The 26748-nt window shown below is 49.1% G+C and overlaps 1 protein-coding gene across 1 annotated transcript in view; it reads right to left on the minus strand.

The window, feature by feature from the left end:
- KCNQ3 (potassium voltage-gated channel subfamily Q member 3) overlaps positions 1-26748 on the minus strand; it is a 289359-nt gene that overhangs the window by 43411 nt on the left and 219200 nt on the right. Inside the window, exons 2-4 of the mRNA XM_037020788.2 lie at positions 6751-6841; positions 5779-5905; positions 1757-1929 (exon numbers count right to left, since the gene is read on the minus strand). Coding sequence (XP_036876683.2) covers positions 1757-1929; positions 5779-5905; positions 6751-6841 — 391 coding nt within the window. The remainder of the gene's footprint in view (positions 1-1756; positions 1930-5778; positions 5906-6750; positions 6842-26748) is intronic.

Here is a 26748-nt window from a genome sequence, read left to right on the forward strand (position 1 = left end):
ACGAAGCACCTAAAAATAGAGTAACATTCTTAGCCTTACACCGGGAAGGCAGCTGAGCTGAATTTTGCACTGGGTTGCTATCTGACCCCTAAGTTCGTGTTTATTCTACTAGGAGATACCAGCATATCTGAGATGTAGGAACCCAGGAGTCATGTGAGTGTGTTCTGCGTTGTCCAGTGGAGGTGGTGTTAACACTTACAAGGAAAGCTCTGAGCTCCCCTGTGTCAACTTGCCTTAGGTCCAGTGCGCCAGAAGCAGAGCCTGAGATAAGGATTTAGGTGCATGTGACTTCTTGGCTTGTGCTGATTGAGGGAGGCCCTCAGAAGAGAGGGAGTGAGGGAAGCCAGGAAGCGCAGGAGAGGGAGCTAAGCAGAGACGTGGTCTTGGCTGGAGCCTCCTTCAGCCTGATCCCCTGGGCAGCTCTGGAGTATAAACTGCACCACAGGGCTGGTCCCAACCTGAAGAAATGTGCCCTGCGCCAGCTGCCATTGGCTGTGGGCTTCCCTCATGGGTAGGGAGGAGGGTTAGGACAGTACACCCTCCTGGGCAAGGCAGCTCCTTTACCTCTCCAGAGAAGGGGACAGCTGGGAGCATGAGCAGCCAACAGCCGAGCAGCTGAGGGCTGGGCACATCCTCCTGGTAAAAAGGGCCTGGCACCAACAGTGTCTGATGTACTCGCCAAGGTTGGCATAAGACGATATTCTCTTGGTAACAAAGGCAGCCTTGACCTTATCCCCTGAAGCACGCCCACCCCAGGGGTCCTGCCCTCTGCTTCTCCTGCTCTGGCCTCTGAGGGGCTCTTCCTGCTGAGCTGAGACCCAGAAGGTCTCCTCATTCCTCCAGGGGCCAGCTAAGGTGAGGATGGTAAAACAAAGTGGTACCCAAGGCTTGGACTAGCAGGAAGGAAACTCAGGGAGCAGCATGGCTCTGGACCCGCTGGGCACCTCAGCTCTAGATGTGCTGGGCTCTGCCGGCCTGGGCTCCCACACCCGCTCCAGCACAAGGGACTCTGGGAGGGGCCTGGACTGAGCCCAACTGTCCCAGCTTCTGATTCCCCTTGGAAAGTGACTCCACCGCGACCAGCAGAGACCACCGAACACGGGCTCTGCAGCCAGGCTGCCTGGGGTTTGAGTCCGACTGCGTGGCCTCAGACAGGTTACATCCTCTTCCAAATCGGCTCCCTTATCAGTGTGATGAGGCAGGAACAGTGCCCACGTCCTGGGATGAGCTAATCTGTAACAGTAAGCGCTCGGTGTTGAGCTTTGGGCTACATGTAATAGCAATGAAATGTTTCCTACGAGCCGGGTATGCTCTGAGCGCTTTCCACCTGTGAGGTAAGTGCACAGCATCCCTGTTTTATAAACGCAGGAACCAAGACCCAGAGAGGTTACAGAAAATCTCCAAAGTCACACTAGCAGAGTTTGGATTCTAAGCTGTCTGCGTGGCCCACCCCCTGTGCCATGCTGCCTTGCACAAGCTCATTTCATCCCAGAGGTATAGGCGTTCTTATCCCTATTTTAGAAATGGGGAAACCGAGTGACTTGCCAAAGTTGTCTGCACAGTGGAGCTGAGGCCGGAGCCCAGCCCTGCCTGCTCTGCTCGCCGCAGCACAGCTACTCTCGCCTCTCCTGTCCCTGCTTCTCCTCCTCCTCCGTGGTGGCAGGACGGATGCCCTCTGGGGGCACTGTAGGGGAGGGGATGCCCCTGGGGGGCACAGGTGGGTGAGAAGCCCCAGCAGCTTCTCCGTGGCACTCACTTTGCTGTGGGCACAGATGGCCGAGCCCAGAAGCTTCCAGGTGCCGCCCCGCCTGTCCATCCGCAGCATGCGCAGGATCTGCAGGAAGCGCAGGCTTCTCAGGGAGGTGGCCAGGACGTTGCCCTGGTTGCCCACGGCCACCACGGGCACAGAAGCAATCAGCACGAAGATGTCTGGGGAGGACAGAGAGGTGACAGGGGAGAAGGCAAAGGTCAGGGGAAGGTGATGGGCCGCCACAGGCGGTATCCACCCACGGAGGATCACGGGCCAAGCACCGTTGTGTTGAGTTGTGACATCAGCCGCATGTGGCAAAGTGCGTAACTCCCCTGTGGCAAATGAAGAAGCAGCCTGAACTCCAGCACCTTCCCAAGGCGACACAGCAGACGGAGTGGAGCTGGGACTGGACACAGGCCTGTCAGACTCCAACGCTCCCTCTAAACCCCAGGGACATGATCCCCGAGGTCCCCCAGGGTGGCATTTGAGGGTGGCTCTCAGGCAGAGAGGGGGTCAGTGAGACCAGGAATTTATCCAGAAATAATCCCAGGAAGCAGAAATGAGGGGAAAGGGAGCGGGAGGGAGATAAAGCCAAAGTAAGTGGTGCTATCAAGGCTGCTGCTGGGGCGCTGAGCTGGGAGCACGACAGCTGCCAAGATCATCCCTCTGAGAGATGGGGGCTGGGACATGTGTCCACCTGCTCCTGTCCCCTGCTGGCTGAGGGCCGCCCACTTCTGAGCTGCATGCCTGCTGATCTCCCTTACTGTCAGAAAACACCGCGGGGTAGACTCTGGGAAGACATGAGGCCCGCCATGCAGTGATGTGGGAAGGGCCATCACAGCCGTGGCTGAAGGCGGGGAGGCCAAGGGTATGAGGGTCTTGTGAAAGGGCAGCACCTGAGGCTCCCGAACTCAGATAGCCGAGTGTGGAAGATGGTGTCCTCGTCTCTTCCTTACTCCTTTCAGGTCCCCAGTGCCCATATCAGTGACCTTCCTGCAGAGGGCTAGCAAGCCCAAAGGACCCCATGGTCAAGTACGTTTGGGAAAGATTCAGTTGAATAGGTTTTGCTCCTGCAGGACTTCTCAGAGCCTTTAGCATGCTAATACACACTGTGACTTCAATCATACAAATGAAATATAGCCTTTCCCCAAAGATTTCAAACAGAAATATTTTTTGCAAGAGCATCAGGGTTCCGAGGAACACACTTTAGGAAATGTTTATCCACTGGGCAAAGTCCAAGCTACTGAAAACTGTGAGCTGGCTCTTGGGAAACTCATGTCTCCACACCTTTGCATGTGCTGGTCTCTCAGCTTGGGATAGGCTCTTGAATTCACACCTAGTCATGTTTGCTGCAACAGCTGGCACCCTTTCTACCTTGCCAAAGTGTCCCCCAGATGTGCCTAACTTTTGAGAAAAACTAGAGTTCAAACATCTGGGTCTCAATATGTCTACATCTTTGCCAGAGTTCTCAGTCTATCTGTGCAAAGCTATCGACTTATAATGTTTGTAGAAAACAAAACAGAACAAAACTAGATGTGTGGCAAATGTAACTCAAGTCTATGATGCTCGGGAATGAATGACAGGTTCTGCCCCAGGTGGACCACTCCACACCCGAAATGGCAGGGCCTGAGGCTGCCCCAACTATGCAGGCCACGATGTCTGGGGACACGGTAACACCTGCTTGTCAGGCACGTGGAGAAAAGCAACATTTCCCACGAGGGCCATGTTATGTGAGAAGTTGAGGTGAGTAGAGCAGAAAATGCAGCAATACCAGAAAAGAAACCAGCCAGGATGGTGGGAGGCTGAGGCCCAGCCCGGCCTCCCCAGGGAAGGCCAGCAGGGGAGTGTGACTGGAGCCCTTACATCAGCCCACCTTGGAACAGTGCCTATGGCTCCGTGGGGATGTTCCTGTCCTGGAGCGTCCAGGCTCCACATGCTAGGATGTTCGCAAACTGGGCAGGATTATCTGAATTGGGGCATTATCGATCCCAAAGTCCCCTCGCCCAACCTCCCTGCAGCCCCTCACCCCCCACCCCCACATGACTTCTGGTCAGCACTGGATAGGTCCCGCCAAAGAAGGAGAAGTTTAGCCTAACATCGCAAAAGACTCAAACGGAAGACATAAGAGAGGAAGAGAAGGAAAGCTGGGGGCTGCTATGGACGAACTGTGTCCCCCCAGATTCCTATGCTGTGATCCTAATCTGTAGTGTGATGGCATTAGGCGGTGGGGCCTCTGGAAGGTGATCAGGTCATGAGGGTGGAGCCTGCGTGAATGGGATTAGTGGCCTTTGAGAGACCCCAGAGAGCTCCCAGGCCCCTTCCTCCAGGTGCAGACACAGTGAGAAGTCCAGGAAGTCAGCAGTCTGCAACCCGGAGGGGAGCCCTAGCTATACGCCAACCATGAGGGCACCCTGATCTTGGACTTCAAGCCTCCAGAATGGAGAGAAATAAATCTCTCCTGCTTAAGCTCCCCAGTCTGTGGTGTTCTGTTAGGGCAGTCCAAAGGGACTAACACAGGACTAGGCAGGGGAGGAGGACAAAGGAAGAAAGAAGGAAAAAATATGACAGGAAAATCAGTAGCTAAAAAGTCCTCCAAAATCACATGGGCATGCACGCACGCACACACACACACACCCTACTTGAATTCAAAATTCTGAGCAATAAACAAAACCCTCACATGTCCAACCTCAGCAGCAGATGGGAAGGAAGGAGCAGCGGTATCAGTGGACAGCAAGGGTACAGACTGGCTGTGAGCAGCCCGCACACAGGGTCGTACAAGCCCAGGCCTCACGGAGAGAAGACTGGCGCCTAGCAGGGGTGGGTCCAGCTCTTCTGTCCTGGGCTGGCCATCCATACCCCAAGGGCTGCGTTCAGTCCTGGGAGTCACTTTTCGGTGGGGCAAATAGGGACAGGTAGTCCACTCAGAGAGGAGGGACAACGATGCTGAGAATGTGTGAGAGAAGGTGAGGTTGCAGCTACTCGGCACACATTTCCTGAAAAAGGAGGATTCTGCTAGAGTGGAGAGGAGGATCAGAATGACTAGATTCAAGCATTTGAAGAAGACAGGTGGAATTAAGAGGGAATAAAAACATTGAGAGGTGGTGAGCACCCCAGACAAGAGGTGTGCAAGCCACATGGGTGGCCCCTTGAAGGCTGCTGCAAAGGGGACAGAGCATCAGGCAGGAGGGCATGTTGGACTAAATGCTTCAGAGCATAAAAATGCTTTTTCCAGCCCAGACATCCAATGATCCTGTAATTTTAACCATTTCTAAGGGTCTGAAGTTCCAATAGTCCTACCCACAATGAAGGCAGATTTTGTCTGTCACTATATGATTTTAGCAGGATCTTCAGATGGAAAGATATAGGATCCATGCTGCACCAAATGGGTAAATGAAAGCTATCAGTTGGATGGAGGGGTTTACTGACAGCTTCCCACAGCAACTTTTGGGTCAGGACACAGCAACATGGTGATGGGTAAGAGGACGGGGACTAGATTCTTCCAGACCTGGGTATTAAGATGGAATCTGCTGCTTCCTACCTATGTGACTAGAAAATGACTCAGCTCTGTGAGCCTCAGTTTCCACTTCCATAAAATGGGCACAACAGAGTCCTATAGAAGTAATTCTCAAACAGCAATGGTGTCATGACTCCTACCCCCACTGCAGCGAGTCTGGAAATGTACAGCCAGTTTTGGTTGTCACAGTGACTGGGCACCACCAGTCTAGGGCCTGGGGGTGCTCAACATCCAGCAACAAGCTGTCTCTCCACCACCCAAAAGCCCGCAGTGATTCCCGCCCCAATTATGAATCACTGCCCTATAGAGCCGTTGGGAGGATAAGCCACAGAAGGAGGAATTCAGCACATGGAAGACTGGGGCAGCTCCTCATCGAGGAGGGTCAGAGGCCGGGCTGGCTTCCACAACACCACGTGATTTCCCAGAGGGATGGCGTCTGCTTAAAATGTCCCCAGACAAATAGTTCACCCAGGAAGGGCCCTCAGCCTCCACTCAACCTGGGCTCCGGGCTTACCCAACATGCATAGGGGCTTCCTGGCGAACTTCAGCCGTCCCCGCCAGCCTTTGTATCGGCAGCAACATCCGGCAGCCCAGATCCTCAGAGCAAACTCGGCTCCGAAGATGAAAATAGCAAATGTTTCCTGCATTGAAGAACATACGGAGGAACACTGATTAACCGGGACCCGCACATCTGGCCCTGGACACTTCCGTTCTGAAGTTGTGAGGAGTTCGGTCGCTGCCACTGCTGCTTCGCTGGGGCAGGGGGCAGAAGAACAGGTGGATCACCTCCATTCAGTCACCTGCCTGCATTCTGATGGGCTAACTGTCCCTTACATTAAGCCTTGCAAAGTAATTACTTGTTCTTTTTCCTATGTTTTTGTTCCAGTGGATCATTTTTTAAAAAGTCCCATTATTGTACTAAAAGCCTCTGAGAAGAGCAGTTAGGTTGGAAAGACAGGTGTCAATGAACCACACTCTAATAACCCCACCCAGGGTCTGGCCCTGGAATCGCTAACTGAGGCCAAGAGTTACTGAATGAGGCTTCCGGGCCAGGTACCACCCAAGTGTTTATGAACTTATTCTCATCTTATGTTTTGAGAAACCAAGTCAAGGAGCAGTTAAACCAATTTCTCAAGGACAGAACATGGCAAAGAAGGAACCGCAGACTGGGAACCAGGCTCTGAGCCTAATATTCCAGTATAATATAACTACAACATGCCTAACATGTATTGGTTATGCTTTGACCTGGTATATGCCCTTACCTCTAGTCTAGAATAACAAATTCCTCACTACACCTGTGCCCAGGGCCGACCTGACCAGTGGATTCAAGCATCATTCTTTTGAGCCTGGAATTGGCCAGAGACTCTAGGAAGCCAGAGAGAGTTTGGCAGAGCTGTACCCAATGGCAGCCTCCTGACCTTTGCTGTGAAGGTCCAGCCGGGGGCCTCCACCTCAGAGCAACACCATGGTGGGTGCACTATCTTACCAGTAGCAGAAGCCAGTCCCCCGAAACAGTCTCGTACTCCCTGAACGTGGTCAGGATGGCCAAAATCAAGCACCCCAGGACAATCAGGAACCTGGAAGGAAGGAAAAAGGAGACTAAGGAGGCATCATCAGGTCTTGGCTTGCTGCCGAAACTAGACAATGAAAGGTCTCAGCTGAGTGAAGCTTCAGCTGCCTTCGGACACTGGTAGATGAATTGTACATTAGCCCACATAACCTCACAACAAACCTATAAGGCAGGTAGGAATGATAATTCCAGTTAAAGAAAACAGGGCTGAGAGAGGTTAAGCAATATGCATACTTTTATTTTACCAGCTAGTTAGTGGAATCAGTTATTTAGATAGAATTGAACTAGATCGTCTGTTCCCAACACTGGGGGGCTGCAGATGGCCAAAGACCAAAAGTGAACCACAGGCTTTGGAAAATCAGGAGAAATACAAATATAGTGATAATATGTCCTACACATACAGGACAGTGATTTTCAATGCCTCAGGCAGGTGCAAACTGCAAACAATCCTTTGGGATTTTTCTCTCGATAAACTCTGCGTGTCTGGGTGGGAGGGAGAGTGTGTGTGTGCATGCTTCATTGGTTCAGCAAAGAAAAATGGTTCTCCCCCCTTGGTTCAGTGGTCAGCATCAGGCTCCCTGGTGTCTAAGAGCGAAATTACTAGCTAGGATCCATGTGTGAGTCTTGGTACCACATACTCCAAGCTCTCTTGCTCTGTGTAATATGGTATCCATTCCCCCTGCTAGGTTCTAGTCCATGCTTTTTTGGCTTGCTGTGTAAGAGGGCACTGACCTGTGCATTCTTCATTCATTATTGATATGGCAGGCACCAGGGACACAGAGCTGGAACTCACTGATGGAGAAGCTGGATTGGTCCTCACGAGGTCTGTCCAGACAAACAGAGAGCCACCTCGTGGTGTGATGGCAAGGGCCGTAACGTAAGGGTGTTTGGGAGCGTCTGCTCCTGGCCTTGGCTGGAGACTCAAGCCCAGGCTCTGACCCTTGGTTGTCCTAATCAATCCACATTTTCTGATCAATAATCCTGCTCATCTGCAGACCTGAATCTACACTTCCAAGCCTGCCTGGAATCTAATCAAGATTTTCAACTCCCTCCTGGGTTTGGCCATTTTACTTTAAATTCACAACTCCCAACCCATGCCTGGAATCTGCCTGTCCTGAATCCCAAATCTTCTCAGGTAGTGATCAGGACAATGACTATGGTAACGTTTCACTGCTATTTTACCGCCATCACCATTTAAGAAGCACCTTCCACTCACCACTTTGCAACTATCAGCTCACTATCCTCTCAGAAACGCCTCCCAAGGTGGATCTGGCCACTGCCATTTTAGAGATGAAGAATTTCACCAGAAGGGATCATCGCCGTCAGGATAACTGTGTTGTCAGGAAAAAGACCACAGAATTTGGAGTGCAAAGACACAGGCTCAAAAGGAGGCTCTGGTACTTTCTATGTGGTCTTGAGCAGCTCACTGACATCGGGAAACTTGATGATCACACTCATAGAATGGAAATCGTGAGTCTGCCTGGAGATCACAGCTACTGTGAGGACCACAGGACATAATGGATGTGGAGCCCTTTGCTCAACTGTATAGGATCATGCAGATGATGCCTGGTGCGGTCCCAGACACGCACTCATGACTGGCTGGCCAGGCCCTGGGAAATGCGCTCTTGGATGACTCTGCAAGTCCACACTCTAGTCATCTCAAGACTTCATTTTATTCACTCATATTCACTCATAGGCTCTGGAGAGAAGACCTAGATTAGAATCTTCTTCTTCTCTTTTGCTCTGTCATCTTAGGCAAGTTACATGAACTCTCTGTGTTTTGGTTTTCACTTCTGTAAAACGAATCCATAAAATGTCAATATCCTCAATTACTCAGTGATGGATTCAAGGTGCCCAGAACAGTGCCTGGTAGATGGTTAACCTTCTCTAAGTGTTAGCTATTATTTTATTGAGGTGTAATTTCAATATATCAAGTTCCTCATCTGTCCTAAGCAGAGTATAGGTTTTAAGGATACAAATGTGAAAAAAACCTAGCCCTCATTTTCAAGGACTAAGGGGCACAGAGGACAAAAACAGTGTGGTTGAGGTTATGATGCTGGTGCCCACTACCTGCTTTGGGAGTACCAGACTGGAAGCATGCAAGAAACTACGGCTAAGGGGTTAGAAGAGTACTTGAGGCTTAGCCAGGGTTGACCATATGTTCCAATTTATCCAGGACATCCTGCATTTGTTTGTGTGTTGACCTGGAGTATGGCCCCCGAGGCAACGTGGGTAACATGTGCATGTGCAGAAAGTGGGGAAGTTCATGAACACAAAACCCAGACCAATCTCCTTTAGCAAGGGGCGTGGGCCTTTTGTGATCTGGCCTTGTTTTCCATGGTCTCATCTGCTGTTGCTTCCCCAACCACCCCCAAGACTGGCCATACAGATGACAGCATTTCCTCAGACTCTGAGCCCATGTGTGTCTGTTCCCGTCCCCACCCGCCCCACTGCCCCATGCCCCTTCATCCTCCTGCTAATGCTTGGCAGTGCCACTCACGCCTTGCCTCCAGAGCCTTCCGTGACTCCAGCTACTCTCTGCAGGTTCTCCTGTGGGACCCCTCCCTTGGGACCAGAGAGCACCCTGATGCATTTCTACTCCCATACTGATCATAACCCATTATCACTTTGCAATCATTCACTCGCAGGGTGTAGTAAATAAAACATATGACTTTAATCCCTCACACCAGAAATCCTCTTAGAGCAGGAACTGCCTTTGTCTACTGAAACATTTTATCGATCCCACTGAAGTGGAAGTTGCAACCCTCAAGGCGTGAGACCGCTAAACTATTCATCAAGAAAATTTAACTAGAAATTGGAGGTGGGAGTTGGTGTTGACCGCCGGGAATGGCAAAGAAGAGAAGAAGATAGGGCCTAGCCACATGCTGAAGGATTCTTAAGGACAAGATTGTCTCAAATTTTAAGCTCATGGGCCTGCAAAGCAGACCATGAACCAGGGCCTTGTATGAGGGGCTCTGCTGTTTGTTGGCAATGAACATGGAGCTGGAGGCTGGGCTGGGGCATGTGTGGGGGGAAGAGATAGCTCAGCATCCCACAGCTGATCGAATGCTGCGGAACAAGGTGGGCATGCTCTAAGGTGACCCCCATCAAGCCATACCTGCATACAATCCCCATCTGTGAGTGCGGGCAGAACCCTTGACTTGCTTCTAACAATACAATGTGGCAAAGGTGACAGAACCAGCTCCCTGATTAGGTTTAGTTCCATGGTAAAGGCAGTGGGGTAGATGCAGCTGCGATTGCTACTTCCTGTAAGACTCTGTCTTAGCAGAATGAGGAGACAATCTTCTACTGGCTTTGAATCAAGCTGCCATGTTGTGAGGGGTCTGTGAGGGCCACAAGGCAAGAAACTGGGGCTTCTAGGACCTGAGAGCAGCCCCCCGCTGATGACTGGCATGAAAGCAGGTCCTCCGTCCCACAACCACAGGAACCAACAGTCATGAACTTGGAGGAGAATGCCCAAGCTCCAGGAAGGAGCCCAGCCCAGCCCACACCTTGACCGATGCTTTGCGAGACCCCAAGTAGAGGGCCCTGTTAAGGTGTGCCCAGACTCCTAACCCATGGAAACGGTGACACAATGAGCATGTGTTACTATAAGCCACGAAGTCAGTGGCGATTCATTATGCAGCAAGAGAACACTAATACAGTGCGGCATGGGAATCTGTGCCAAGTGGATGCACTTTTTATAGAGCAGGTAATCCTCCCCCCAGGCCATCTGATGCTGTCTGGGCCGTGTGGGGGGGGCTTGGTCTGCCTGTGTGATCCCCTCGTTGCTCCTCTCTGTATCTCAGCGGCTCTCAAAGCCTGGCACTTAATAAGAACCCGTAAGTGTTTAGAGAATGGATAAAAACAATTTTGAGATGAGCAAGTGCCCTGTTATTGGAATGAAAGGCAAGGAGGGGGTGTACGATGGGTCTAGAGAGACAGGTCCGAGTCGGATATGAAGGGTTTTGTAGGTCAAGTGAGGAGTTTGGACTTCAATCTGCAGAGGATCTTGAAATCTCTCTCTCTCCATCTCCATCTCTATGTGCCCACGTCTATATCTATGTCCATAAGCATATCATCCCTTAGTATGTCTGCGAAGGCTGCTCTCTGGCAGCACAGCCTCAGGAAGCTGCTGGCACAGGTTCATGAGGATGAGGGTCCCGTGAGGCAGAATCCTCGCAGCGCTCTCCACAGGATTTGCAACTACCAGGACGTGGAGGCCAACGCGGGGAGTGTCTGGAGGGTCTTGGGGGTGGGTGGCGGGACAATGTGCTGTTCACGGACAGGAGTTTATGCAGTGGAGCCAGCAGGTCTGCAGAGACAGACTGTCACTGGCCTCCTGGGTCTGAAGTCCGAGTGGAAATATCCAGAAGGCTGATCCAAATTCAAGTCTAAAGCTTAGGGGAGAGGTCGCGCTTGGAGCCTTAAGTCCCGTTCAGCTCTAGCAGTCCGATTTGGGCGCCAGGGAAGGGATAACTGAGCTTTAACCCGTCGCCAAGACGCAGTTTCAGCCTGGTTCCCATCTCCAGGGAGCGGGCAGAGACACGCTGCAGCCAGCAGGGGGCAGCAAAGGCCCGACCGAGCGGCGCATTTTCTCGCCTCCAGGAATTAACGCACCAGCGACGTTGTGAATTTACTTCCTGAGATTGGAGAACAATTACTTTATAAGGCTCCAAGCATCAAGGAAGCCCTCCTTCATCTGAGAAAAGGAAAATGCTCTTCGGTGTCTTGAGCTTTTCAGTTTACTCTCAAGATACGAACTTGGTTTTAGACGGACCGACCGAATGATCAGCGTCCCCGTCTCCGGCGGCTCCTGGCTCGGGCTCACCGATCACTGTCACCTCCCCTATCATTCGGGCTTCCTCTCTGTAGCCCTGTTTGCTTCACTGCGCTGTCCTGCCTCCTCTCCCCTCTGTGCCTCAGCCTCACTTGGCGCCCTCCTGGGAGTGGGGGGCGGTTGTGGCGGGGGTCTTGGGGAGAACCAACGTCAGTCCTTCTGTCTGCACACTCCTGGCTTAGCGGCCTTTGCAAAGGAGGCCAGTCATCGTCTCGGGTCTCAGATAAGCCCCTGGATCAGATGCCAACGCTCCCACCCTCGTCCTCTGCCACCTTCCAGCCGGGCCAGGGCTGCGGAGGGCGGGAGGCACCTGGCTCCAGAGAGAGCAACTTTGCAGCTGCACCTGGTGTCTACAGCGTAAGGGCCAGGGAGCTCGCATGAGGACCAGCGCTTCCCTTTGGGGCCCCCTCCATACCAAATCTTGTTGGGGCAGTGGCCTCATTCAGGCAAATCGGGGCAACGAGCTGATGCGGCCGCGGATTCCCCACCCCTCTCCTTCTAGGAACAAAGCTAGGTGCACCAGAAATGATGGACGTGTGAGGTGCGTAGCAGCCAAATACCCCCTCACAGCTTCTCTCCCAGAGACAAGTATGTGATAAAAACTCCTGAATATATGGAATCATTTCCTTCGTACATCATTTTCTGCTTTACACCTGGGAGCAACACTGTGAGATGGGGGGCACTGTCTCTGTTGTATCTGGATCCCCATTTCACAGATGGGAGCAAAGCCTCTGGGCTCAGGCAACACGGCGCAGAAGGAGTAGGGAGAGCATGGATGGGGTCCGCCCCTGTGCTGAAGGCTGCCAGGGGTCCATGAGCGAGAATCTGCAGGCAACAGGGACAAGTTAGAGCCGGCTGGAGAGCAGGCAGGGTGGCTGAGGGCTCCCGGTTCAGCTGAGAGGACCACCCCTCCCTTGTGCTCTGGACTACCAGGTTCAGGGAGAAAAACCCAGTTCCGCTTCCTGGTAGTTCCCAAGCTGGTCCCTGCCCCCATTACAGCTGCTCAGGGCAGCTGTCGAGCACCTGTAGCTCCCCAAAGTCCTAGACTGAGGGAGGAAGGCAGCAGATGACTCCACGGGGCTCTCTTCCTTCCCATCCTTGTCTGGGTGCCGTTTCGTGGGGATGTGAGGAACACTCTTCCTTGCCAGACATGGGCAGAACTGAGTGTCTAACAGAGCAGGTGTTGCTGAGGTTGTAGTTAGCCCAGAGGTTCTGGTCCTCAGCCACCCCATGGTCTGTGCTCTCAAGCGGAAGATACAGCCCTTCAGACGACATCGGGATCCTACTAATCAGCAACTGCAATGCCCGAGAAAAGCACTCACTGCATGCCAGGGAGCCCTGATTCCCTGTGAGGCAGCCCCAGAGCCACTGAGAATCACAGAGCCCAGCCCAGCGGATTAGTAAAGACACTACACCCGTCAGTTCCACTGCGGCCCAGTTATTTATTCGCTGGAGAAGCTTGGAGGAGCTTTTCTTCGTTTCAGGCTTCAGCGTCTACATCTGTGAAATGAGAGGCCTGAGCTAGAAGATCCGAAGGCCCCTCAGGGAAGTGATTTGCGGCACCTCTGTAAACATCTAAGTTTCATGGTATGTTACCATGCATTTCTTCTTGATGTTCCATCTTCTCATTAATGGTTTTTAAACAAGTCAACAGCCCTATCTGTTAGGCAGAAAAATAGGTATGAGTGGGATGGACAGAGAATAAGGCCAGTAAAGCTCACTAAAAGGGACTCAAAGAGATAACCAGGTAAAACTCCCAGATATAGAGAGAGCCAGAAAAGGCTCACAGAGTTAATGAGTTAATCATGTGAAGCTCCAAAGGCCGGGAGCAACTTAGAATGTCTGGACATTCCCCAGATAAAGAAGAGCATCCGAGCAGCCCATGTCTTCATTGTGTCAATTAGATCATGCCATTGTAAGATTTACTGCAGCAGCTGAAAGGCCTGGCTTATTTTTAACTTCACCTATATGCTGTTTTCTTTCTCTTCCTCCAGCCCCTCATCAAGTAATTTTGTAACCAGGGCTGGAGACAAGCATTATAATTAATTTTCCAAAAAAGCCCAGATATAAACAGTATAGTTTCCATCATCCAAATAGGAAAGATTCCATGTTAAAGCTAAGATTCCATTTTAAAAGTCAGAAAGTTAGGAAGATTCCTAACATATTCTTTAACAAACAGATAATAACTCAGCCCACCTTGGGGGGCAGGGCAGGCAGTCTTGATTAATATGTTCCCAGAGGGAAGCCGCTATCCTGGGGAGGAACCAGATCAGTAAATTTCTTGTGTGTTAAGTTAATTTTGCAGCATTCCCTGGAGGACTGATAATAGAGGAGAGGAAACATAGTGTCTCTCACCAGAGATAAGCATCCTGAGACCACTTGACAGGTTGATACCCCCTGGCCCTTTGAAAAAATCCTTAAAAGAGGGAACCCCCAACCTTTCAGGGCACCTCCTTTCTGAGGACGCCCACACTTTTTCTCTTTAAGTGCATAACTTCAAATACAACTTATGCTTTGCTTCACTGCTGTGTCTCTGCCCTTCAATTCTTTGTTGCCGGGGGACAAGAACTGAGGGAAATAGACAACCACCCCCTGACATATCTAGACTCACCGTTGATGCCCCAGGAGCATATTTGTGGGTGGTACTCACTGTATTACTTTAGGCTGTAAGACAAACTTCTCCAGGACCTGACCAAGTGTCATGGGGACCTCCTGTGGTACGCCATGTCCAGATCTCAAGTTCAGCCTTACCTGTGGGCTTCCGGTTCTTCACCTGCAGAGTGGGAATGAAGTCCCCACCTCCTAAGAGGATTCCATACGATAACAGATATAAAATGCTTACAGGCAGGCAGTAGGCACTAAGTAATTCCTACTTTCCTGCCAATTTGCTAACATTCATGCCCATTTACAAAATGCAATTGAGAGTATTAATGTGGGACTCAAATACGGAATGAGTTTAAATTTTCACTACACTATTTACTGCTGTGACTCTGGGTAAGTCACTTAAGCTCTCTGATTCTCCAATCCCTTGTGTTCACTCTGGGAATAACTACTAAACCTCTCAGAGTTGTTATGAGTACTAAACATACCTCAGTTTCTCCATCTGTAAAATAGGGATAATAAAATGCTCAGGCTAGGGCTTGATAAATGTTGCAATTATTATGACTATTAAAAATTACTGCATAAAACATAGTGCCTGGGAAGTTTGTAAATTCTCAATAAATGGAAGCAATTATCATTAATACAATACATTTGGAATTCATCAAACATATATCATCTTTGGCTAACTCTACCAAAAAAAGACTATTAATTATAAGACATTAAAATTGTATAAACATATATCATCCTTGGATAACTTTACCAAGAAACACTATTAATTGTAAGACATTAAAATTGTATAAACTACTAAGAAAAGGAAACAGCCAATCATAAATTGTGACAGCCATTGATTGTATTTCACATCCTCACTTTAGGGACTCCAAAATAGGAAAAAATATGCATTTAGAATCATGAAACAGGTATGTGAAGCTGCCTTATCACCAAGCCCTTTAGGAGAAACCCTTTGAGCAGGACAAGGTGTTCCAATGTGACTCCAGGCGTGTGTGAGGGGCTGAGGCAGATCCTATGTCCCCAGCCTCAGCAGGGCACATGCATTGAAGTGGGGGTCTGTTTACTTGGCCTGGGCCCTTCTATTTTTATCAGAGCTGTAAGAGCTCTGAGTTTGTTTGAATGTCCACACACTTCACATCTTTCATTTCCCTGGAACTAAAGCTCCCATATTTTCCTGGAACAGAACTTCCCAAGGCTCACGGAAGCTGGCAGAGCTAGAGAGAGGTGCTGAGGTTCGGGAATCTTATACGTGCTCCTCAGCATTACGGGCTTTACTCGTTCCCCAGATTTGACCTGAACAGGCAGCCCCATGTTTATGAGGACCTGGATTTGTGTCCAGATGCCCCTTGTGAGCTGTATGACTTCAAGCAAGATGCCCCATTGTTCTGGGTCTTGGCACTTTTATTTGAAGATTTTGAAATGAAGGTGCAAAGGGCTGCCCATGGAGGACTCACCGGGAGGAGGGGATGAGGCCTGCTGGGTGCCCATCTCAGCTCTGCAGCCAGAAGGCAGAGCCCTTCCAACTCCTCCCACTTGCAGGCCATAGCTACGCCCCCTCCCACTGCAAGCAAACCTGATTCTTGGCAAACTGGGTCCATTCTTCCTCTGAAATAGTATCACACATTATGTGACATGTATGTCTCTATGACTAATGCCCTAGTCAAGCCATGCCATCTTTCTCCTGAATCTCCCCCATGGTCTCCTGATAGGTCTCCACCCTGGAAAGGCCAGGGAAATCTTTCCCAGCCTCATTGCCATCCCTCCCAACGCTCTCTGTCTCCCTAACTCCTCATCTCAACTCTACAGAAGCGCTTTGTTTTGGCCCCATCTCCTGTCACCCACCTCCCAACCCACCATCTCCCCACCCTCCGTATACAGAGAACCAAGGGTCGTTTGGACAACTTGGTTTATTAGAAAGAGAAGGGTCTTAGGAGATAGGAAAATCTGGGTTCAAATTCTGCATCACCTGCCTGGCCACATGTCCTTGGTCCTGTTGTCTTGCCTCTGGAAAATTCAGTCTGTTTATTATAAAATGAGGCTAATAAAACACAGTGTAAACACGTACCAGAGTGATGCTATCCCAGTGCAGGTGAAGAGTGAGAATGAATAGAAGTTGTTAACTTTCAAACCCCTTCTCACCATTCCTCATGCCCGGAGTGCAGACTTCCTCCCATTTTCTTTGTCAGCTTCCTACCAAACCAGCCAAGGACTGTATCCCCTGAGAGAATTTTCCCACATGCACATTGCACCTCCAGGAAATAAATGCAGCATTTCATGTATGTGCACCCAGGAAAGCTGACCCTGGGAGGCTGGACAAAATGCAAAGCTACATTTCTACCTAGCCCCCTTCACCAGGACCATATTTATTGCTATTCTCATAATTTCTTCAAGACCTTGTTCCTGAACGCATTGCATCAGAGAGCAGGATGGGGCTGGGTGGGGCTCACCATCAAAAAGAAAACCCTGAGAAACCAGAAGACAGAAGCAGCAGGGGCTTCTGTCGCTTGGTTATAGGAGTCTGTGTGACTTTATAGGGTGGGAAGGCCAAAGGCCTGCTTTGTAAACAAAATATTCTGGTTCACACCATAGGCAGTACTGCTGAGGTCTGAGTCCATGCTTCCACAGACACTCACTCTGCCATGGGGATGATGCTGAACCATCCCTCGGGGGATGAGAGGTCCAGGAGGCTTCTCAGCAGCTCTCCCTAGGTCGCGGGGAGATGGCCTTTGGTCTGTGAGGGTGGAGGGGAGAAGGTGACGGCGGAATGGCAAGCAGGCTGCGTGGGTCCCCTGGGTCCCCCAGCTTCCACAAGGAGAGGGGCACATCATAACAGGCTCATAGTAGATCCAGCCACCTGTGTCTCCAGTCCTGCCTCCTGTCTTCTGTCTGTGTAGGCCTAACGACCTCCTGAGAGGACTTGGAGTTTGCAGACCACAGTCCAGGGCCTACAGCGCATGCTCTAGGGCATCCCTTCTGTCCGGTGCTGCCCCGTCAGCCTTTTCATCTGCATTTCTCACTGCAGGTCCTCAGTGTCCCAACCTCCCATTGGTTCTTGTCGCTGGGCATGCCTACGGTCAGGTACCTTGACCCTGTACATTTCCCGTCCTCTTGGTTCAAAAGACACCATTCACAAAAGCCATTCTGAAGTGAACAATGGAAAGCACAGTAAAAGAATCATCATACTTCATTCTAAGCCTAATAAATCAATTGTTTTCATTTTCCTCTGTTCCCTTTCCAGCCCAAGGACATGTGCATATATAGACCAGTTCTATGTATTTGTTTTGTCACAACATTACGGTTTACACTTTACCTTCTTAAAGTTTAAATGTTCTCTCACGTAGCTATAAAATATTCAAAACAATCGTGTTTAATGAAAGAGCGGCATTCTTGACCTCAGTGCACTGAAATATATGTAAGCATTTTCTTATTGCTTGATATGAAGGTTTAGGTTGCTTCCAATTCTGTTATTATAAATAATGCTATGGTAAGTATCTTTGTGCATATAGCTTTTCCTTGTTTAGGCCAATTCCTTATATTAAATCTCTCGACTATCGGGGCTTTGCATGTCTGCATGGATTCTTGGTACATTCAGGCAGAACTAGTTTGCTAAAGGCTGCATGACTTTACATTGTTCCCAGGGACATAGGAAACCCCATTTTCACCCAATTTCATCAGCACTGGCCGTTACCATTTGTTAATTGATTTGCTAGTTCAATAGGTATAAAGTGGCACCTGGGACTTGCATTTTAAAAGGAATAAAGCTTTGCACCATAGGACTAAGGTACTTCTCATGGGACCTCCAGCTGAGGGACAGAGATTCTAGAAGAAAAGTGAGCAGCTCAAAAATTATCCCCAGTAGGCATTCCCCTTTTCCTCCTTCATGGGGCCAAATCAGATGCCAGCCTTTTCAATGGCCTTCTAGGCTGAAGACAGTGGGAAAAATGCCAATGTGTAATTGGCATATTACTTACTTTTCTCACCATGCCCCGGAGACTTTTCTCATTCAGATATAAAAATTGGTTCTCTCAGACCCAAACCAAAAGGTGTAAACATCTTAGATTTTCTTACCGCATTAGCACCTTCCTACAAATGGCTCCACTATTTCTTTTGAGAACCGAACACAGAGGCACAAAGTAAAATCTGGGTCCCCTGCTGTTTTTCCCCCAGCACGACAGAAGCCTCAATTATTCTAGATGTTTTTCTCTCCTTTTGGAAATCTCATTAGAATGGAAACATTTAGTGGCTTCAAGTTTCCAAAATGAGAGAGATTTTTTAAAAAGTGTACCCCATGCCAGAGGACAGAGACACATCTGTGTGTCCACCTGCACTTGCAGAGACAATAGCCATCATGACTGATTGTTGTAGCGATTTCCTTCCCTCCCTGGGCTTGGCATTCGTCTTTAACTGCTCCTGGATTTCGTATTCACTCATTCAGTCCTTCATTCAATACGTTCACTGAGCAATTACTCTGTACTGAGTGAGCCCTGTGTCAAGGTACAGAGGTGACACAAGAATCAGTTCTGCCCTCAGGATACTTACAGCATTATAAGGAAACCAATTTTCTAGTGGAGGGCACCCACATTAAGGTGGGCACAGCACATGCTACTCTGTGGGGATAGAGGGCAGTCAAGAACACCCTAATGAGTCCTCAGGGGTTAAAAGCTATTAGCTACAATTTCAAACCAGCCCTGCATCCTGGGGCTTGAAGACCCCCTTCTCTCACCTATTTCTAGTGTCAGTCACTTAGGTGGAATGTACAAGATTGCTCACTAGGCACATATGTTAGGAGTTACCTCAATCTTAGGTTCACCAGGCTCTACTGTCCCTAATTCCTAGGACTAGGGTCAAATTTTGTGAATTAGAGTGCAAAATTTATCTAGGGGTACCCCGAGAAAGTGAGGAACGGGTTGCATGTGGTTTGATATGTAGGAAAAGAGGGATGGGGAGGGAAAGAAATACTAGGTCAGGAAATCTGATTTCAAGTCTTTGCCACCAACTACCTGTACAATCTTGGGCAAGCAGACTTTGAGCATCAGTTTCCTCATCTGAAAAATGAGTGTAACCAACTGACCTGTTAGAGCAATTGTAAGAGATTGGCTGGGAGAGTCAATAAGAGCATGCATGCAAAATTCTGGTACAGTGGCTGGCACATAGCAGACCTTCAGCTCATGTTCATTCCACACTCTTCCTCTGAAGATACCTTCTACATCTAGAACAGGAGCTAGAAATGTGGTTTTCATTTGCATTGGGGTCTAGGAGGTACAGCAGGAGGCATTCTGGGTTTCAGGCTGTTCAAGATGAGGCAGACAACACAGAGTATGGCTTAGAACTGGCCTTCAGAGTTCACTTACAGGGAATGGTGATGAGCAGAAAGCAGCCAAGCCCTTCCTATCCAGACTTATTGAAGATAATAGGCAGTGGGATGTCATGTTCATTGCTCCTGGTCTGTCTCATTCTTCAGTAACTCTTTGACCTCTCTGTGGAGTGTACTCCTCATTCTTTGACCTTATACCACCACTCTGTATCTGTACCTTTTCTTTTTTTGGTCTAGCAGCATTGGTCAGAGCACTTGGGGAAAATAGATGGTGTTATACATGCATAGGCTGCATGGGGTCTTACCCTCCTTAGGAAAGAAGAGCTGGGTATAGAAGAAATGTTTGTGTCAATGGAAAACTATGCCTGTCAAGGCTATACCTTTCCCTGGAAGTCATCTTTTAGCAAGGGCTTTCTCCCAGGATATAGTGCTGATATAAATTTCCTGGGCATCACTGTGTCTTAGAACAGTGGTTTGTGAGGCTGCAAATTAAAAATCATGTGTGGATCTCAAAATAACAAAACACCAATGGCTGCTCCCAACCCTTGAATCTCCTAATTTAATTTCTGTGGGTGGGGCCAATGATGGTCTAATTTTGAAGCTTCACTCAATGATAATAATGTGCAGTCATGGTTGAAAACCACTTTCTGGGAATAATAAGTTACCAGCTAATACTGGAGGCTTCAGAGTAAGACTGTATGAACTTGAGTCCTGTCTCTAACTGGTCAATAGTCAAAGAAGTGCATGAGGCTTAAGTGTGTGCCTGCCATGAACAGGGCTGGGCCTCTGCATTCTGAAAGAGTAGCTCATGAATCATAGCTCTAGCAATCTTTAGTGAGGGGCACTAGGCAGGTTACTTGAAGTCTATATCCTCACTATCTGCATTAATTTTCTATGCCACATAACAAATTGTCACAAATTTAGCAGTTTAAAACAATGGACATGTATCATCTCACAGTATCTGTAAGGCAATAGTCTGGTCACAGCTTATCTAGGTCTGTTGCCTAAGGCTGCAGTTGAAGGGTTGGCCAGTGCTGGCTTCTTATCAGAGGCTCAACTGGAGAAGAACCTGCGGCCAAACTAACCTTGGGTTGTTGGCAGAATTCATTTCCTGTGGCTGTTGGGATTCATAATGACAGCTTGCTTTCTCAAATCCAGCAATGGGAAGAGAGGGAGAGAGAGACGGATGATAGAGATAGAGAGATAGAGAAATAGATAGATGATAGAGACACCAGCAAGATGGTACTCCACTTTTATGTTACCACATGTATCACCAGAGGGGATCATGGGCCCACTTTCAAGTCTCTCCACCACACTATTCTCACCTGGAAAATGGTCATGTTCATTGATTCTGGTCTGTCTCATTCTTCAGTAACTCTTTGACCTCTCTGTGGGGAATATCTACCTCCTGAGGCAGTTGTGGAAATTAAACAAGACAATCCATTGAAAGTGTGTGGCCTATGGCCACTCAGTGCATGCTGTTATCAACAGCCCACACAGAAGTTTCTGCTGCACAATTTCCACATCAGGTCACGGTGTCTTCCTCCGGGCTCCATAACACTCGGCACAGACCTGCCCCCATCACTGTGTGTTCCTTCCATCTGTCAAGCTTGCTGGGCCCCTTAAAGAAAACTTGCCACGTTCCAGGTATTGGACAAAATGCAAGGCATGCAACATTTTGTGTCATTCTCACCAAAAACTGCTGATATACAATCACTGTCACTTTGAAGGTGGGCAAACAGGCTCTAAAAGGTGTAGTAGGGAAAAGTGTGCTTCAGTGCAAAACTGCCTTGTTTATGCCTCTGGGTTATGTCTTTCTTTGTCTTATTGACTTTGGTCTTCCATTGTCTTAAGTCACTTTGTAACTGTAAGGTGTAAATAACTGATAGCAACGCCAACTAATTCTTGACTGTAAACATGCAAATTTTGTACTATCTAGTAAAGGTTCACTTGAATTCTTTCCCCCTCCTATGAAAAAAAACCAGTCATGCCTCACATTTGACATTCATTTCAATACCTCCCAATCTATGATCTATAAATGCCCATTTTTCAGATTCCCTTTTGAGGTCTTTAGAACACTGGCCTGGTTCTGTCATTGATTAAAAAGAATATTTAACATACACTCAATTTATAACTGAGTGAAAGCCATGAGTTTACCTTTTGAAAGAATAATTATCTTTTAACAAAGTTACATATATTTCCCAGGCCACATGGTTAGTAGGTGAAAGAACCAACATGGAAATCCACTCAGCTTTGTCTGGCATCAGAACTCACATTCTTGCCCCTATAGGGTGGTGCTGCACACAGAGGGTACATACACACATGCCTTCTTTGCCTCTCTGGCCAGATGGCCCTGACCTTTTACTCATGACATGCAGAACACAGCTCCCACACTCACCTTCCCATCTCTGTCTGTTTGCCTGATTCCTGCAATTCCTGTGACTTTCTGTAAAAGGCACTCACTGGTGGCTTCTGCCCAGGGCCTCTGCAAATTCTTCCCCTAAAGGAGTGAACACCTGTCTCCCCATAAACCCCACCCAACTGCCCTGCTTCTCTCCTCTGGAAACACACACATCTCCTTCCACACTGGCTCTTCCAGATCTGGAAGGCAGCTCTCAAGGCCATAAATCTCTCTTTTGGAATTCTGCTCTTTAAACCTGGCCTCCTATGACAGGCCTTCAAGCATATTTGCCATCCTGACCATTCTCTCTTGGACACAGCCTGCTGTCCTTATACCCTGAGTGATCCTTAGATCTACATGGACCTGTAGAGTGGAAGGCCTCCTTCTGTTATGCCCAGGACAGTCCCTTTACAAAGAAGATTCTTCGTGGTGAAGCTCACTGTGGGGACCATGTCAGGCTCCAGTCCTCAGGCTGCAGATCCCAAGCTCCATCCACAGATGGGTCTCCTCATCCGACTCTGCTTTGCCCCCTCTGACGTCACCGTCCAGCCCCTAGGGCTGTGGCCTCGGTTCTCCCCTCAGTCACGGCCTACTTGGAGTGACACTCTGCAGGCCTGAGTGCCCTGGGATGCCCTCTCCCTGTGCAGCCCTGCAGGCAGCCCCCATTGCACTGCCTGGCTCTGTGCACAGAGGTGGCAGGCGCCTTCTGCTCACACCTCAGACCACACACACGGCCTCGCAACTCACTGGAGCTTGTGGCACACACGCAACACCGGTGACTTTTCAAAGTAAACTTATGGAAAACTGAAAGGCAGGTTTTTTATACATTTATCATATGAAACTATGGCTCATAAATCAGTGTTTGTGTAATTGACTTCTTCTTGGACCTTACAGGCCTTTCTGTTTATCTTTTCAACTTACCCTCTTAGATGCAGCCTGTATCTCTAGTTCTGCGGCTGAAGCATTATAGTCCCCTCCAGCTTTGCCATCTGAATGTCTGACAGTCCCACCAGTGGCACAGCGGACTCCACTGAGGAAGGAGCCGCTCTCCTGCCAGAGCTTCCCAGGACCTTCCCCTCCTTTTCCTTCCAGCCCCCTGGGGGAGGGGCGGGGATTCTGGCTTAGGTTCTCATGTCTGCCCCCCAGGCCGGTCTCCCAGAGATCTTGTCAGTTTGGCAGATTGGCCCTCTTAGCTTTCCCTACCTATGGACAACATGCCCGAGCAGGGCTCCGAGACCCACACCAACCCCTGTGAGGCTCAGCTCCTGCAAGGCGCCCATCAGACCCTCCAGCCCTGAGATGGAGGCACAGCCTGCCCTTGGTCTGTCCCTCTTTTTTTACTCACAGGCCACAGGCGCAGAGGATGTGGAGAGAATGAGCTCTCTGGGTGGGCTGATCTGAAGGCCAGCCACCGCTACGGTAGGTTATTGTAAGCTCTGGTTTGAAAACCATCCTAGCCACAGTAATGAAGACCCCAGATCTATTTGTCAAGGTCGCTGTGACCTCTCGGGGCTCTAATGGGGACTGAGTAATCAATGCTGCTCGGGGCCGAGTTATGAGGCTGCATGGGAAATGTGTCATAGGTACAGCATCGCAAATGGGATTTTTTTCTGTTTCTTTAGAGACGAGGACACTAGGCTTTCTCCTTGAGAGGAGGACAAGAAAAAAAAGCATGCACAGAGCAGGAAAATATGCAGAATGACTCAGAACTAAGGCAGCCAGCTAAGGCCCTGTCTGTACATACACCTGCTTCCCTGTGAAGATCACGGAAGATCAAGAGGGCAGGGGTCAGTGCGAGACCCCAGACTAGAGTCAGGAGACCTGGGTTCTAGTCCCGGATGTGCCCCAAACTCCCTGGGTGACCTCCGGCAAGTCGCTTTGTCTGTCTGAGCTGCAATTTCCTCCTTGCAGCTAATTTCTGTAGATGCTTCCCAGTTCTAATACTGAGACACAGATCACAATTTAAGCAATATATATCCTCCAGAAAATATAGGGATCAACTTTTGTCCCCTCAGCTGAAGTTGACATATTCCTTTGTTTTCCTCCCTCCTTCCTGCCCTCCTTCTTTTCGTAGCAGATCCTTTCTTCAAAAACAAAATCTTGTGCAGAAGTCTAAGAAAAAGGGTAGTGGCTTTGTGTGGAGAGATGAGGGGAGCCTGCCTGTCCAGCCTTGACACCTTCCAGCTCCCCCCGACCCCCCACCAGGCATGATGCACTTGGCGGCATTTGGGAAGCACTGAACTAGGCTACTTCCTTGTTTGAAGTGACCATTTTTTGAAGAATGCTCTGCTTGGGAAAGAAAAACATGACATGGTCAATGTCAGCTAACAAAGCACCTTGATGTCATTTTCTATTTACAAATCTGCCAGACTGAATGACTTACCCCATGGCACAGGTGCGGACACTCGAGCTAAGATGGGGTGTGTCATTCTTGGTCAATGCTCTGCCCCTGGTACCTGGGACAGTGTCTGGGGCACGAGGAGAGCTCTGGGAATAGTTGTGGAATGAATGGCCACATGGCTTGCTGACCCTCCTCAACCAATCCCTGCCAGGGCTGGGGCTCCAAGTCCTTCTGACCTCTGCTGGTTCACAGGCACTAAGATTCTTTTTTTTTGGAACATATGATCACTTCCAAATATCACCCTGCAAATTTGCATGCCTGGTCCCCCTCACCTTCCTCTGCCCCAAACAACAGCATCATACTATCTAAGGGCCGCACCCTTATTCATAGCAGAGGGAAATAAATCTTTATCCTGCTTTCTTCTCTTCATGGAGATGACTAAGGAAAAAGCGTGAGAGGCAGGTATGCTAAAGCCCTGGGCAGTTCTGTTTTGTTATGAAAGACTGTAGCAGACACTGTTCATGTTCTGCCCAAATTCTCCATCCAAGGATTTTTTACTGTTTCCTGGGCTTCTGCCTCCAGTGAGTTTACTTGCTATTCTTCTTTGAAGGAAGTAGTCTGGCTGCTGGAACTGCGCTACCTGAGGTCAGGAGCAGAGGACAGGGAGTGCCCACCAGTGGGGCTGGGCCTTAGCCAACAACTGATGGGTCCCACGTCAGGACACATTCCAGAACTCCCTGTGGGATCAGATCAAAGCTGCCCTCCATGCGACTTCGCTGAAATCATCCTTTTGTTTACATTCTGTAGCTTAAGATTCAGATTTGGGGAACCTGATGTAAGACAAAGGGTGACTTAGAACTGAGGGTCCACGATGATCAGTAAACATAGTGAGTCTGAGAATATACAGAAAAGCATGAAGAGCCACATTTCTCTGTATTATAAACCCCCCCTCATGACCCACAGAATAAGAGCTGCATTTTGTGGAAGAGTTGTAGGACAGGGGCTGGGGAAAGGGAAGATGCGAAGCTTTAAGGAGAAAAGAGGGCTGAGCCACATGAGAATGCAAAACCACAATGACAGCACCACCAGCAGCAAAACGAAAACACAGCCCTGCAGCAGCCCTGACGCTCAGCTAAGTTTGCTAGGTGCCCAACTGCCCTTTGTGCGTGACAGTCTGAGGCACATCAGGAGAAAGCGGCTGTGTCCCAGGTCTGGGATGCCACCCACACCAGTGAGGAAGCACTGATTCTGCCACAGGACGGGCTTTCTGTGCAGATTTCTCAGCCAGAGGAAAGCAGACAAACAGGACCACGCTCCAGGCAGGTGCTTGAGGACACGGGCTGCAGGGAAGCAGGCTCCTGCCAGTGCTGCAATGGGGCTCGAACCAGTTCCACTCAGATCCCACAGGGACCTTCATGGGACATCTGGGTTTCACAATTCTGACTGCCTAGACCCCAGTGGAAGGGACAAGCACACAAATAGCTCTGAACGTACAAAGGAGACAGTGACAAATACCACTAGCAGGGGGAATACAGTGTGGGGGAGAGCACACGCCCATCACTTGGTTACTTGTCTTTGAGCAAGTGCTTTTGAGCTCTCAGTCCTCCCAGACACACAGAGAGGGAAGACTGGGCATGAGAGTGGAGTTATTCCGTAGCCTGAGCACGGTAAGTGGGGAAGAAACAGTGGCATGCTGGGGCCAGTTCCCGGGACTCCTGACACCCAACTGGTGAATTCTTAGGAATCTTCCAAGCCGTAAACATAGCTGTTATTAAAAAATAAATTATATAAACTTATTATAGAAAAAATGATATTAAAAACAAAGGTAAAAATGCTCAAAACTCATCACTACCTAATTATTTTATAGTTCACTATTATCTATGCCTTTAAGGTTATTTATACTTCAGTTTTCTGTATAGTAGAAATATTACATAACAGCGCCCATCTCTTTCCTGTGTTCAGTGATGTCACAGTAGTAATCTGAAATTTACACACAGTGGGATTATTTATACCACAGGACCAGCAAACACTGCAGTTTGAGGTGGAGGCTTTGCCCTTCTCCTGATCAGAACTAGTTGTTAAACATTTACTAGCACATCACGGGAGGAGAGTTCTCAAAGACTGTCCAGATAGAGTGCAGAGGAACTAAATAGAATGACGTTGTCCATCCATCCCGCACCACTTACTGGTCATCTGTGTGTGATGCCCATGTACTCACATGGCTTTAGCAGTAGGCTCAGTTAAAGCTGACTGATCGAGCTAACTGGGCACAGGCCCATGTACAACACTGCAAGTCCCAACTATTGAGCATCTTTCAATAAGGACCTTTGGATGACTTTCCAGCTCATATGTAGCAGCAGTTCCAAGTAATAGCTAACAAAGGGCTGCCAAGGAGGGGACTGGCCAGA

This window comes from Manis javanica, chromosome 2 (assembly GCF_040802235.1).
Source record: "Manis javanica isolate MJ-LG chromosome 2, MJ_LKY, whole genome shotgun sequence".
NCBI classification, from domain to species: Eukaryota; Metazoa; Chordata; class Mammalia; order Pholidota; family Manidae; genus Manis; species Manis javanica.